The sequence below is a fragment of the Carassius auratus genome, chromosome 1 (genome assembly GCF_003368295.1).
Source record: "Carassius auratus strain Wakin chromosome 1, ASM336829v1, whole genome shotgun sequence".
In the NCBI taxonomy this organism is placed as follows: domain Eukaryota; kingdom Metazoa; phylum Chordata; class Actinopteri; order Cypriniformes; family Cyprinidae; genus Carassius; species Carassius auratus.
The window spans coordinates 146,108-161,580 of NC_039243.1; the positions used below are offsets into that span (position 1 = coordinate 146,108).

At 37.7% G+C, this 15,473-nt stretch overlaps 1 protein-coding gene across 6 annotated transcripts in view; it reads left to right on the forward strand.

Annotated features, from left to right (window-relative positions):
- LOC113109830 (LIM domain only protein 7) overlaps window positions 1–14,966 on the forward strand; it is a 31,073-nt gene extending 16,107 nt beyond the window's left edge. For 3 of the 6 annotated variants that reach the window (XM_026273650.1, XM_026273904.1, XM_026273739.1), the window contains 17 exons: window positions 815–1,235; window positions 2,667–2,936; window positions 3,141–3,255; window positions 5,427–5,588; window positions 6,873–6,967; window positions 7,239–7,302; window positions 8,439–8,464; window positions 8,555–8,662; window positions 9,317–9,406; window positions 9,568–9,782; window positions 10,057–10,101; window positions 10,680–10,735; window positions 10,838–11,003; window positions 11,387–11,641; window positions 11,755–11,787; window positions 13,933–14,038; window positions 14,507–14,966. In XM_026273650.1, the coding sequence (XP_026129435.1) occupies window positions 815–1,235; window positions 2,667–2,936; window positions 3,141–3,255; window positions 5,427–5,588; window positions 6,873–6,967; window positions 7,239–7,302; window positions 8,439–8,464; window positions 8,555–8,662; window positions 9,317–9,406; window positions 9,568–9,782; window positions 10,057–10,101; window positions 10,680–10,735; window positions 10,838–11,003; window positions 11,387–11,641; window positions 11,755–11,787; window positions 13,933–14,038; window positions 14,507–14,608 (2,329 nt within the window). In that variant the 3' untranslated portion in view covers window positions 14,609–14,966. The remainder of the gene's footprint in view (window positions 1–814; window positions 1,236–2,666; window positions 2,937–3,140; window positions 3,256–5,426; window positions 5,589–6,872; window positions 6,968–7,238; window positions 7,303–8,438; window positions 8,465–8,554; window positions 8,663–9,316; window positions 9,407–9,567; window positions 9,783–10,056; window positions 10,102–10,679; window positions 10,736–10,837; window positions 11,004–11,386; window positions 11,642–11,754; window positions 11,788–13,932; window positions 14,039–14,506) is intronic. The other 3 variants (XM_026273821.1, XM_026274060.1, XM_026273986.1) reach the window with 3 other exon arrangements.
- The last annotated feature ends 507 nt before the right edge of the window (window positions 14,967–15,473 follow it).

A 15,473-nucleotide genomic window follows, 5' to 3' on the forward strand; every position in this document is an offset into this window, starting at 1 on the left:
TCAATCAAACATGCCCATAAAATTAGTGTTGATGGTAATTTCCATCTGGATAAAATTGATGCATGCGTACATATAAATGGAATAATATGGTCTTTGGAATAATATATATATATATTTTTTTTCTTTTTTTTGTGAACAGTGCAATTTCTAGTGAGCCTAATTTATATAAGAGGCATGTTAGTACATAAAGAATTGCTGTGACTTTACTTAAATATTGGAGACAGAGCACAATTTCTGAACTGCACCTGCAAAGCTGGATTGTGGGTAGTTAGGGGACAAGTCCCAGGCTTTTGCTCTGACACACCAGATTAAATGCGCCACAACGGTTTAGTGAATCCCATTAGTTGATATCACTTGACAATAAGGTTGCATTTGTTAACATTAATACTATTAGAGCAGTCTTTATACTGTATATCAGTTAGTGCAAAGCATGCATGTGACTTCACAAAACACTTTTTCTTAATGTGTACCATACTACTGAATGCAACCAACAAGGAAGAAAACTTGGCTATATTTATAAAACAACATCAACAAATGATTTAGTCCATAATACCTAAAGCATTAGCTGATGATAACGATTTGAATGTTACTCTAAAGTGTTTCCACTTGGTGTTCACTTGTGGATGATAGAGACATTTGATAGTTACACCTGTCCTCTAAGCCCTCTCCACCCCCTACTTCACTTCCCACCCTTTAGTGCACAGGTGACCACTAATAGCCATGTGCTTTCCAGTAGAGTCCTGCCCCATCCTTAAACACCTGCCCTGGGATCAGATCAGGCATTCAGTCTAGTTACCATTTCACTCTCTTCCAGCTCCAGCATGCCTGGACCCATGAGTGATGCGGGCTCCAGTGTCAGCAGTACTGGGTGGTCCACCAGCTTGGCTTCACCCCTCACAAACGGGACCTCTTTTGCTCCGACCAAAGGCACGGATGCTGAGACTACTGACTCGGCTGGTGAATTCTTCACCCCTCCAGCAGCTGTTGTCTCTACACAGAGTTCACGGAGCAGCCAGGCTACTGGGGATCCAGAGCTCTATGAGCAGCAGGGTCCAGACTTCAGCCACCGCGTGATTCCCCCGGAGAGCTTTTGTGCAGGGGGAGCGCGCATATCTGCCACTCTACCCAGAGGTTTCAGAAGGTCCGAAGGTTCCTCACGCCTCTCCACAGGTGTCACACCACGTCCATTTGGAACCAAACCCTCCAAAGTGTCCTCACTGCCCAGAGTATATTCCGTAAGTTGCCATTGTTAGTCTCACACAATATAGATCATGTGTTCTTTTATTCAGTAAAAAATAAGGCTTTTGATTGTAATTTAATAATATTTTTGCTATCTCTATTTCACATGGTAACTGTCTATTTTCACACAGCAACTAGAATGCTTTCTCTGTGGTGTTCTCTTTATAGTGTAGTTTTATTTTTCTTTGCACTCTAAATATTTCACTCCACCAGGACCATGATGCCCTTGAATAAAACTTGAATAAAACTGCTTATTTCATGCCTAAAAGCAGGGGTCACCAAACCAACTTGGCTCCAAATTGCCTCAGCACAGCTGTCTGGAAGTTTCAGGGATTGCTAGTAAGACTTTGATTAGCTGGTTCAGGTGTGTTTGACTCTGCAGGACCAAGTTCAGTGACCCCTGCCTAAAAGGTTTGACATTTTAATGTATATAAAGGCTCAGTTTCTGTAAGGATGGGCAAAAGTACCCGAGTACTTGGAAGTGAAAATAATCAATCATGAAAAGCATCACATGATTTAAAGTGTTTTTTTTTTTTTTCTTTCAAGCAGCCATTATAGCTATTTGACTTTACAGTATTTTGACCAAAACATACTGACTCAAACTGTTTCAAGTCATTGAATATATAATGACAGTAAACTGCAGGGGCTCTTAAAGTATTCTTTCAGCGCTGAATACTGACCTACAGTAATTGTTTGTTTCTAAACGGTGCTTAAACACACCTGATAAAAGAGTGAGGGATGAGGAAGAGTGATAGTTTGTGTGGTGTTGTGTGTGTGAGGTTTAGTGTTCCTCCTCAACACCTGATCATCTAGCGGCTGGCTTATGAATAATGGATAAAGCCACTACTACTGCACTCCGGGTGCTTCATGAAACCCAAGCTGTGACTTTATTGTGTGTGTTCTCTTTTCCATGACGAGCTTCTCAACCATGCATGGCCGCATGTTGTGTTTGGTCACTTTGTCTTAGAAAAAAGCAATTATGTATTCTCTGTCAGTTATTGTATTGTATGTTGTTCTTTTTTTTATTAAGAATGTGGCTTTATAAATTTGAATTGAAGATTAAAGTAAAAAAGAAATGACACCTGAAGGTAGTTTGAGAGGTGGAGCAGGTTATTTGTGTTTTTGCTTTAACAAATGCATATATGAAGACCAGGGAAGGGATAAAATTAATACATAATAATGATAATAATAATAATAATAATAATAATAATAATAATATTAATAATAATAATAAAAAGTGATCATGTTCCTTTGAGGCATAATCCATTTTTACAGTACTTTTTAAATTGATCATTTCCTTAGAATGCTCACAAGGGGAAAACATCTAAACCATCAGTCTTAGTCTCAATATCAAGTAGAATTTGCCATTGCTGAAGTGATCGTAGAAGGAAGTTACCACTATTTGCCTTTATCTTTGGTTTCTACAGATGGATGACTCTCATAAAGGCCTGATCTGTGGAAACGGAGATAATTCAATCATCCCCTCGTACCTCAGCGGTCAAGGAAAGGTCACAGCCTCTGTTGACAAGGGCCACTGTCGTTCCAGCACTCATCCAATCCACCCTAAGAAGGAAGAAGAAGAGAGAAGAGATAGAAGGTCATCAGCACCTCCAATTAACTGTTTTGTCACTAAAGTGACAGTGGCTGCCTCTAATGTGCAAACATCTCCCGTTGTCGCCGAAATCAGGGACATTAAGGTAAGTTGCATACAGTTATTTAAAATGTTTTTCTCATAAAGAAAAAAAAAAAAAATATATATATATATATATATATATATATATATATATATATATATATGACTGTAGCTGACTGTAGCTGATTTCTTGATGATGGTGTCATGGGATCCTCAGGTGTCACTATCTCTCTCTCTCTCTCGGTCTCTCTCTCTCTCTCTCTCTGAGGTGGGTCAAAGTGAAATGCGAGTCTGCTTGAATCAGAAGCCTAACAGCGGTGAAGACTTCGGATTCAAGGCTCACTGGGACTCAACTGGTGCTTGTGTGAAATCTGTTCAAGCAGGTAAGACTTCTAATTTAAAATGGTTCCAAGCAAACGGTTTAACTAGAAAATTGCCATTAATTTGAAATGCATCCAGGCTTTGCCATTGAAGTTAATAGATGGTGTAATGTGAACTGTCTGTCAATCAATCAGGTTAGATTTAGAATATATGGATGTTTCTTTCATACAGAATCTCCATTTAGAGAAACAGGATGTATTGGTGCAACTTGGCGGTGTTGTGTGTGTGTGTGTGTTTATGGATGAATGGAGGTGTGTAGACAAAAACTGTATTTATTTGTGTGTGTAATATACATATATAAAGAGAATTTTAATAACCTAAAGGTTTTTTTTTTTTTGGTGCCTGTATCACCAAGTATGCTTTTGTTGATCCACACGGTGTCATTCTCAGGATTCTGGCGTGAGACTGAGATGAATGATTTATAGAGAACAGTGAAGGTGTTTCTTACTGTGCATTAGTCTGATTGGTTAAACTGAAGAAGTCCTGTGGGGAGTCTGGTCCTGAGCTTAGGAAATATATCTTCATGAACAAGAGGAGCTTTAGCATTCATCTGTGTGCTTCGAAAAGCAGGTCGGGGCAGCCATGCACGCAGTAACTATAGCTTAAAGCACATCTCTGCTAAATTAGTTTTTGTCTGAATCATTGTATAGAAGAAAGAATGAGAGCCTTTGGTTTTGCTTTTTGTTTGGGAGGCTTTTAATCCGCAGTGTCGTGTGGCGTTATTGGATCAGGATGGGCTCAGGTTGATCTCCTGCCCCACAATTCTAGTAAACACACACTAACCTACATGTAGAGCCTCCTCACTGATGTATGATGAACCCGTTCTGTTGTTTTCTGTACCATTCAGGGCTGTCAATCTGGTAATTTATTATTATTATTATTATTATTAATTATATTTATTATTATTTTTCTTTTTTTATTTACTATTTTTATTTATTTTTTAGTCAATGGATTTTGATCTTTTTATAGAAATAAAACCTTGCATGCACAATGCACAAATGCTGGTTTCAGTCATTAAATGTGGTAAAATGTATCTGCACCATAAATAAATTCAAAACCGCAGGCAGAAGTAGATTTCTGCAACAGTGCACTTGTCTCACTTGCACAAAAATGATGGAATCCATATATGAAATAAATGTCCTTACACTTTATGGACTTGCATGTGGTGTGATGTATTACCTTACATTTAATTAATTATAACACTTTATCTTAAGGTGTCGTTGTTACAAGTTACATAGACTTACTATTATAATAACAAGGACACCATAAAATAGTGTTTTTTTTTTTTTTTTTTTTTCTGAAAATGTATTTCACATTAAGAACAAATAATTATTGAGTTACACTTTATTGTATGGTGTCCTAAAATATGTTATATATTAAAAAAAAAAAAAAAACCTTGAGTAATATTAATCAACTACATGTACTTACTATATGGTTAGGGTCGGGATTTGGGTTTGGCTTAGGGTTACTTGCATGTAGGCATGCATAATTAATTGTCATTATTATAGTATGTAAATGTAGCATGTTTAACAAGGACACCTTTAAAGTAAAGTGTTACCAAAAATAGTAATGCTGTAAATTATTGCAAATGGTAACACCCCAATGGGAGCCCTAATCTGTGCTAAAACGGATTGTTCAGTTAGGTTATTGGCCTACTGGTATGGAAGCTTGTTGACTTTATTAATCCCAAAGTGACTAGTTAAATCAGTTGTGGGCACACATAGTTGACCCGATGAACAAATACTGGGGGACAGGTGAAGACATAAAGGTATATGGTGACCTGTAGCATCAGAATATTAAAGGTATATGGTGACCTGTAGCATCGGAATAATAATATTAGAAATGCACAGAAGACTAAATACACTTAAATATACTACTACTAATAATAAAACATGTTGTTAAATATAAAAAAAAAGAAAAGTAATTGAAATGACTGCTAGGACCATAAATATACTGTGAACTATTTACTATGAAACTGTTACATAAAGAACTGTACAATTTAAGTTGAATTGAATGGAAGCCTTTTAGAACTAGATTTTTCAATAGTTGTCCTATTGGTCCAGATCTGGAAGTAAACTTGATTCTGTACACTCACAAACACTCTCAGTTTGGCTTAAAGGCACCTTTTTTTTGTTTTTGGACCTGCTTCACTTTCTTATCCCGCATCACACAGGCAGCCCGGCAGAGTCGTGTGGTCTGCTGATGGGTGATGAGATCGTGGCCCTGGCTGGATGCAGGGTGGCTGAGATGAATTATGAGCAGTTTAAGAGCAGTATGGACACCGCACAGCAAAAGGGCACTTTACTGATGGACATCCTAAGACACGGCCAGAATGGTGAGGGTGTGGAACCTGTTTGTGAGAATATAAACCTGTTTAAAGGAATGGTTCACCTTAACTTTACTCGCCCTTAGGCCATCAAGATGAGTTTTTTTCTTCATCAGATATGTTGTTATATCAACAGATGTGGAGAAATTAAGCATTACATTCTAACTTTATTCTTGCTCACCAGTGGATCTTCTGCCGTGAATGGGTGCTGTTGGAACGAGAGTCCAAACAGCTGGAAAAAATAAATAAAACACAATCCGAAAAGCCATTTTTAACTTCAAACCATTGCTTCTGTTGCTAAAAGACAGATCCTCTTTCCATAATAGTGCTTCACCAGTGATAGTCTATTGCTTATTGTCCTTTCACATTAAAATCCAGCAACTAATTTGTTTAAAACTGTTTCTAAACGCAGTGCTTGCTCTGTGCATATTTCTCTCCTGATTAAGACAACAACATTTTCACTTGAGAAAGTGATATTATTGATAGGGGACTCAGATCTTAGCGGGAAGTGAAAGTTACTAACTTCTTGATGGTAGATTTGTTTCCCACAAATCCACAGCTTATGGAATACTTGTATCACTTGTGGATTATTGCAATGTTTTATCAGCTGTTTGGACTCTCATTCTGACGGCACCCATTTGCAAATGATGTATTGGTGTGCAATTGATGCTAAATTTCTCCAAATCTGTTCCCAATAAAGAAACAAACTCTACATCTTGGGTGGCATGAGGGTGAGTAAACTTAACCTGCATAATTTAAAATGTCAATTTGTTTACGTCTTAATTTTGGTTTGCTACAAATGAATGTTTTTAACACGTCCCACTCACAAATGAAATGGTTATATATTTTAAGTGCTTCTTAAATCAGACTTTTTACATTTCTTGCACAGTTCCTTCTGCTTTTGTCAGATGCTTTATCTATTGCTTTCTGTCACCGTGGGAAGGTGGTCTTTCTGTCTGTAAGTCAGTCTCACTGTCCGACCTGAATGGTCTGCATTTTTTTTTTCTTACCATTGGATCATTGATCTTTGCTTCAGCTTCATCGAAGGGAATAATTATGGGCACCCTTTAATTTCATTAATGGACATTTATATGAAACAGTATAATTTTAACCACTTTCACAAATTACAAATCATGAGGCTAAATCACTAACAAGTTCACTTATACGTGACTTCGTGACTTGGCATTTCTGATGTTTTCGGGTACTGGACAGACTGGGGCAGTGACCACCCTTCCCTACCGTACAAGAGCCATAAGACCATCAATTTGACCAGTGCCAATTCAACCCTTACAGGACAGCCCGAGCACGGTGTCTCAATCAGCACGACCTCTCCGGTGGAGACCGTGGTGAAGGCACAAGTCAACGGACAGCCTGCCAATGGGAGTCAGGTCAGGAATATAGTGAATGTGTTGGATTGTCCGAAATCAATCTATTTAACTGCTGCTCTTGTTGTTTGAATGTGTTCATTTTCAGTACTTTCAGTAATTACCAAGTTGCTAATTCATATGCTTTCTTGTGCAAGGAATAATAAAAGGGTACGCTGTCGTTCAATAGAACCAATAATATTTAGTTTAAAGGAAATTAATACTTCGATCCAGGATGCAGTAGATTAATAAAAAATGACAGTAAAGACATTTTATTATTTGTATTGTTTTTAAGGGAGTGCTGTCAAAAACAGTGAATGGACGTATTCAGGATAATCCAGATGCTCTAAGAAACAAAGGTGGGTGCTTTAAGACCCTTTTTGTTCGGGCAAACTGAAGAATCTTTGTTAATTTAAAAATAAAAGTTACCAAAACATTTGAAAATGACTCGTATCTTTCCAATGTTCTCTGTTGTAGACTATGAGAACATAGTTTTGAAAAATAATCGAAGAAAGTTAGAATTTTTCATGCGACAAGGTAACGGCATTCACTCAGGCTGTAGCAATTGAATGCTATGCGGGTAATTGATCACTGCAGCTTGTTCATTTAATTATGCTGTGACTTATTTGTATTGAGCACACTCTTAATGGAGTGCATTGGTGAGGTCTGTTCTGTGGAATATTAATATCTAAATTCAGTCAAAAACAGATGGGTTTGCTTATTATTCTGCATTCTAAGGGCCTGACTTACTAAAGCATTTAGTACACACAAGAAATCTGTTTCCCATTTAAGTTGGGATGCTCTTTTCACACTGCTGTATGTACCAAAAGCTCTTAAGTCAAGCTCTAAGTCTGAGCAGGAAGATCTGAAAGTGCTCTGTGGGTTTCTGTTGCTTCCTGTTCTTCTGCTCTGTCCTTCAGGTGCCACGGTTAGCTCCTGGGTCTATCTCTGTGGTAAATAAAGCTGCGTGCTGCCTGTGTGCTGTGATGCACTGTAATGCGTCTCTATGTGAGGACTACTGTCTGTTACTCTTTCTCTTTCTGTCGGTCTTCTGTATCTGTGTAATCCCTGTCTTGTGTCTTTGCACAAAATATTACAATGAGAATTTCATGTTCGCTAGTTCTTTATAATTTAGTCTTTCCACCCAGAAGTGCCCATCCGCGATTTGATTCCTCGCCAATTCAAGTGCTTTTAATTCTGCAGCATGCGCTACTCCTCAGAGGTGTTTTTTTTACACTCTCTCTCTGTCTCGCATGTTGTTTAAAGCCTGCATACCAGCGTTTGAGTGTGAAATTTGTTGTGTGCTCACTTGACCGTGGTGGCTTTGGTTACAGTTTTGTCATCTGAGCAGAGGGTGTGTGTCAGAATCCATTGAGCGGCATGAATCAACCGGTTACAGGCATGGAAGACTCATGCTATGTGTGTGCTCTGTTAATGCGATTTAAATACATAATCATTGTCTCTACCTTTTTTTTTTTTTTTTTTTTTAAACTAGGTGGCTCAGAGTCTGCCATCTCTGATGTGAGTCCCATCTGTCATTTTCATTTAGTCTATCAGTATTAAATTCAGTGCTGATAGTTTAGCTTCTGGTTTCTTTATCGGTGATTTCAGCTGCAGGTTCCCTCCATCAGTAGCACCTCATCTCGCTGGTCATGGGATCATGAAGAGGAGAGGAGGCGGCAAGAGAAATGGCAGATGGAACAAGAGCGCCTCCTGCAGGTACCACCGAATTTCACACACATTCTATACTGAATCCCAGATCTTGTACACGAGCAAGAAGTTTCAGTATAGATTTCGTTTTATGGTGGGATTGTTTAATTTTGTACATTTGTATTTTCAGTTTAGTTAATATAGTCCCTTGTTTATTATAGTTAATAAATTGTTGCATCATTTTATAGGAATAGCCTACTGCAGTAACGCCCGTTTCACACACTTCTGTTTAGAGTGTGTATGCTGTGGTGCTGAAGCAGCACAGGCTCATAGTGTTTCACATAGGATGCGTTTGCAGTCCGCTACTGATCCATGGCTGTTTGCCACAAACACAACATTATAATTTTGTTATTACTGAAAATGCTCTTTTTTTTAGAATTGCAATTCTCTTTTTACACAGTGCAATAATGCACTCATAGACAGCTATCCACGTTTAAACACAATAAATACTATAAACCATGCATTATACAAAGCATTTTACTTTTAGATCTATTACGAATTTGCTCTAGCAGGTGGTGAAACATTTAAACATAGCTTTAAGCCTACTTTTCTTATACGTTAAAAGGTATCACAAACCTTTTAAAATAAACGTACAAAAACATCTGACTCTCGTGCCGTTTCTTTTGCGATTTCCTTGTGGACTTTTGTCTGAAATGGTTTCAGGAGAAGTATCGACGTGATCAGGAGAAGTTAGAGGAGGAGTGGAGGAGAGCTCAGCAGGAGGTCTATGGAGAGGAGCACAGTGCTACTGAGGTCAGAAGATTGTCATAACTCTTGCTTCATCTTTCTCAAATTTCTCTCATGTTAATTGTAATGTTTTATACAGTGGTTCCATGGCTTTTTAGACTCTCCAGCATTATAAATTGTGAATAAGAATAACAACACTGTTATTATTTACCTCCTGCCGTTTCTAGGAGGAGATATGCCCTGATGTGCTGTCCAATGGAAATACCACTAATATTCCACCTTCCTCCTCCAACCAATTCTTTGCTACCACTTCAGTGGCATCCAATCAGAATGCAGAGAAGGTGGAAGAAACACAGAACAGACTGACCGCTGTGCATACAGCAGCACGACAGCATTCACTAAAGTCAGAAGTGGAGTGTGATTCAACCACAAAGAGCCTGTGGTAAGAAGTATGCCAAACAACAGTTGGAAAAAAAAGTTGTAGATGTTTTTTGAAGTTAATGCCAAAAACGTTTTTAGCTGTTTTCCAGCATCTCATGCCATGAGCACCATATTTTTAAGATGCCAAAATTAACAGTATTAGGTATTAGTTTTTTTCTTTAAGCATATAAGCTTATTTGGCATTTGTTGTTTATTTGGTCCAAGCATGTGTATGTACATCTTATTGCTGCTTTGGTCTCTGTCTGTCTGTCTGCTTCTGCTCTGTCCTGCATCAGCTCAGAGGAGTGCTACGGGTTTGCAAAGTTTACAGTTTCTGACAGGTTAGTTTGCTTTTGGGGCTACATTGTTCTTTTACTGTCTTTTGTGGCATAAGAAAGATGTGGCGATTTGTACGTACGTGTGTGTGTATGTATGTTTTTTTTTTTTTTTACGGTTTCATTATAATGTGAAGAGAAATCTAAACAGTTCCAGTTCAGATTACATTTCCATTTAGTAATACAGTATTTCATGTTAACCTCATCTCTCAGTTCTGTCCCCATTGCCATAAGAATGCAGGGATTTATTGTTGCAAAACTTTTAACAATTAGTTTCCTCGATTCCCAAACAATTAACCATTGTAATTAAAAGTAAAGTTGATGTGACACAGTGTTAAACATGCCTCTGTCCCAACTTTTTTGGAGTGTGTTGCAGCCATCAAAATGTGTTTTATATTCACAAAAAGTTAAGTTGGCCAGTGAAAACTTTGGAATTTCTTTGTGCTTTAGTCTATTAAATAAAGGTTAAAGAGAATTAACAAATAACATATTCTTCCATAGCATTATGCATAGCATTTCACAAAACGTCCCAACTATTCTGGAATTACGTGTGTGTGTGTAATTAATGTATTAATTCTGCATAGGACAAAGTCAAAATCTACTCCTGCACTTCAGAGCCTTCACAAACAAGATGCTAAAGGTCTGAATAGTTTATATTGAGTTATTTTTATCCAAATTCCTGAATATTCGAATGCCAGGTACAGTACTAGTCTTCTGGGCCTTGTCTCTTCATTGGCTGCAGGAAGCGGTAAAAAGAAGGGCCAGCTGTCGCAGACAGAAAAGGAACGTCTGCAGATCCTGCAGGAGATGAGGAAGAAGACTCCGCTCCTCACTGACAACAGTTGGATCCGTCAGCGCAATGCCAGCCTCAACAAAGAGCCCATCTCTGTGGGAACATCTGTCAGGAGGTCCTGATGAATGAACTCTTTTATTATATTGTTTAGCATGGGCTTACTCTGTCAGCTCTACTCTACCGTGCACTAGTGTGGCACTTGGAATAATGGCTGCTGAAAATTGAGCTTTCACAGCAACAGAAATGAATTGTATTTTAAAATGTATTCAAATAGAAAACAGTTATTTTAAATCTATAATAATGTTTCACTACATTGCTGTTTTCACTGTATTTTTGATCCAATAAATGCAGCTTTGGTAAGCATAAGAAACCTCTTTAAAAGCATTACAGAACCTTACCTCAGCCCAAACTTTTGACCGGTAATGTGGTTTCCTTTGTCATCCAGAACACATAATTTTCAATCTTGAAGGCTTTAATATCTCGATCTCTGCATCACAGATATGAATCTCTGGACAACCTCCAAGCAACCAACTCCTGGTCCAGGCAGTCCTACACTTCAGGTATCGCAAACAGGCCCCATTCTGCTTTGGGAAACACTGGCCTTTACAGAGGCGGACGCAGCAGCCTGAGCCCTGGTTCAGCCATCTTCTCTACCGGTCTTAAGCAAAGCTCCAACGTTCCCGCTCCACCCATCACAACTACGCCTGAGCCATCAGGCCCTGGGTCCTGTCCACACTCTCAGCAGCATGGAAGGTATGGGCTAGTGTGGGATTTCAGAATGAAATGGTTCTTTGCGTCTTAACTGAAGAAATCCAAAGCATTGTTTCATGTAAATGCATTTTCAGTGTGTTGTTTTTTTCTTTAAGAAGGATTTCACTCTACCTGACCTTTAACCCCAGGTATTTAAGAAAACATTGGCTATACTCTGAATGCAATACTAGTATACTGCAGTGTATAATGTAGTGTACTCTTACAGCTCAAAAATTTGGAATATGTATGATTTTTTTTTTATTATTATTATTATTATTATTATTATTATTATTATTTAATAATGCTTATATTCACCAAGGATGCAATAACTTGATTAGAAGTGACAGTAAAAACTTATATTCTTACCCCAAAAAATACAAAATTAATTTTACTCGAATCCTGGAAAAAAGTAATTGTTTCCACGAAAATATGAAGCAGCAAAAATGTTAACGTATTCAATATTTTTTTTTTTTTAATGGCAATTATATGTCACAGTATTAATGTTTAACTGTATTTTTGATCAGATAAATGCAGGCTTGGTGGGCTTCTTTCAAAACATTAAAAACAAATCTTACAGACCCCAAGCTTGAACAATAGTGAACAGTATATGCTGCAGTGTATATTGTATTGTAAAATACATATATTTTTGGCTATGTTATTAATATGCAATCAAGATCGAAATGTTAAAATTGTTATTGATTAATTTTTTTTTGCACTGAAAGCCCAAGTGGAACATATTGCATTGTGGGATACACTGTCACACATCATGTTCTCATCATGTACATTTTGCAAATTCAGTATTTCATGCATGCTTAAACTTACTGTGTACAGTGTACATGCAGTATAGTTTGGTAGTATGCTATTCCGAGCCTTTCAGTACTCCGCCACCAACCTCTTCTTTTAAATGTAGTCGAATCAGTGCAAGGGCAGAGCAATGCAGTCTTCTGTCAGACATTGAACTCTTGACACTGGCATGTGGTGCCTGTAGGCTGGTCAGTGGCAGGCGGATGTGCTCGAGGTGCGAGCAGCCTCTGGGGAAGGGAGCTGCCATGGTCATCAGTGCCCTGGAGCTCAGCTTTCACATTGGTTGCTTCAAGGTGAGACTGTAGGTCACCTTGAAATGAGAGCGTGGATTGGTTGCACCTTTGCTGGATTTTTTACCTTCGTCATTTGGGCCGACAGGAGATCATTAGTCACCTAATATCAGCAAATGAATCTATTTTAGTGTAGGCAATCAGATTACAAACATGCAAAACAAATTGGAAATGGCATAGATTTGTCTGAAGTCCTGACTTGAAATCCAGGGGAAAATTATGTAAAGGAATATAACAGTAGTGCTTTAACTCTAACTTGTGTTTTTCTTAGTAAGTTAATAACATTATCAAATTGTTTTCTGATTGACTCATTGCCAATAAACTTGGTGAAATGAACTCCCCTTTGGCTAAACTCAGCATAACCAATACCAACCATTGCATCACCAGAACCCTGCCCGTCACTGATCACACAGGCTTTTCCAAACACAAAACCACTGGATTTTCCGGAATGTTACTTTTTTGTAAATCCTCTGAAATGTTTTGTTTCTGTGCCAAAGCAACTTACACGAGCATAACTCCCATACCCACAAGTAGTTTTAGTTTTGCTTTAAATAAATGAAGTAGAGGCTTTATTTATTTCCGGTTTAGAATAATTGTTTATAACGAATGGTTTGATAACTCTTTTTAATACTTATATTTTTCATTAATCATCTGTTCCGTTAAATTTAAAGGGTTTGTTGTGGAGTGAGGGGAAACAGAAACGTTTGTGTACATGAATATATAAATACTTTTTTACCGTATATTACATTATTTCAAAATAATACAACTATTTATCTAGTAATAGAACTTTACTTCCACAGCATGCTGTTTTTGACCTGGTACGACCTATAGTCAAGTGTAACTTTATTTTCTGGAAAATCCAGTGTTTGCTTTGGTCTCTTGCTTTCCTTCTAATGAAGCTTGTTCCTTTTAGATTCCTGTGTCCGGTTGCAGGGGTTGTTTTGTTTACAGTATCTCCTAGTTTCTTCGCTGCTGCGCAGGACCGTTGCATCACCGCTTCACCAGCCTTCACTAAAGAAATCACCTTTGCAAATCTAACTAGCTATGGTGGAGGATCTACCCACACTGATTATTGGATTGCTTATGATTCAATCATTTTACTTTGGGAGGCTTTGAATTCTTTGGAGTCATTGGAATATAGGGTTGTATCCTGTCATCCTGATGTGTGTCCAGACTCGCTGTTTCTTGTTGATCTTGCAGTGTGTCGGCTGCAGGACTGAACTTGGGAGAGGGGCTGAGTCCGGAGCTCAGGTCAGAGTCCGACACGGACAGCTCTTCTATAACAGCTGCTACAGCAGAATCAGAGGTAAGAAACAACCAACGTGCCATTTAGAAAACCAGATTCAATTCAGGGCTTGCTTTGAATAACCATCTATTAACTTATCTATTAAAAATACCAACCTGCAGACTAGCCTTTATTCTTAAATTAATTACACTGCTAACGGTGCTTGGCCCTGATTAAAACCAGCCTAATTGCAGACATTTTACAAAAGTCAAAATCTTACATTTATATATAGATTTTTTTTTTTCATGTACAATAATCATTTTTATATCATTATTATTATTATTATTATTATTATTATTATTATTTTGAAAGATGGTCATGAAATACATTTTAATTAATTATTCAGAGATGATCTCAACTGAAACTCTCTGAAATATATCTTTCTCAATGTGATCCTCAGTGTCCACAAATAGACGACTTTCAGAAACCTTTGCTTTTAGTTTTTCGGGAACAACATGCTTACTAAAAGACTGCATTTTTTTCTCTTAGTCTGTTCCTCCATCTCCAAGTGACCAGAATGCATTGCAACAGATCATGGAGGAGTGTACCACAGAAGCGGCCTCAGGAATCACAGCTATTAACACAACCTAACCACTGCAGCAGGCTTTACCCACTGCTTTGACAATCATATAAACTGATATTTCTCTGATTGTTCTCATGGTATGGCCGCTACAAAGTGACGAGTTCGAACATGTTATTTTGATCATTGCTGAAGGTTGTTTCTGTGCTGGCTGTCATCAATGTAGTGAGATGAACATGCATTACTGAACAGTTATGCATTCCATGTGGCAAGTAATAACAAGTCTGATGTCTCTCATGACTTCAAAGAACTGTTTTATGTTCTTTTTTTATGTCCTTGCTGATAACTAATTTCTTTACCATATCATCCCCTTTCTTTATAATACAAGCTTTCCTCTGATAATTATTTAATAAATGTTCTAGCACACTTTATTTGGCACTTTTTCCCTTTCATTGGTAGAAATCACATAGTGGTGATGGTAGACGGGTTAAGTTCCAGTTAAGAGGAACCATATGCAACATTTTTAAACAATCTGCTTTACAATAGAAATGTATTTGGTCTGTCTTCCTAATAGATGTTGCAAAGTTTAATCCAGTAGGTGGCACCCTTGTCGTAACTGCCTTTTTTTTTCTTTTTTTTTCCTATTTAGATGAAATATTCTGCCAATCGGATGGCATGCATATAAAGGTTGTATTTCATATAGTTGTAAGATCAAATGACTTGGAAATGCTTCTTTTCACGCCCCATAGGCCAGACTTTTCTGTTTGAAGTTTACATGTCTCTCTCGTTGTATGTCAAAGTCTAGTTCTAACTGACTAAATGAATTAAATTAAGTGTTGCCTTGGAAATAAAGCATAATTTTAAATGGAAACTACTGTGCTGAAACTAATTTTACTGAAGAACTAAAGCCTATACTGAAGCCTATTTTTATCCATC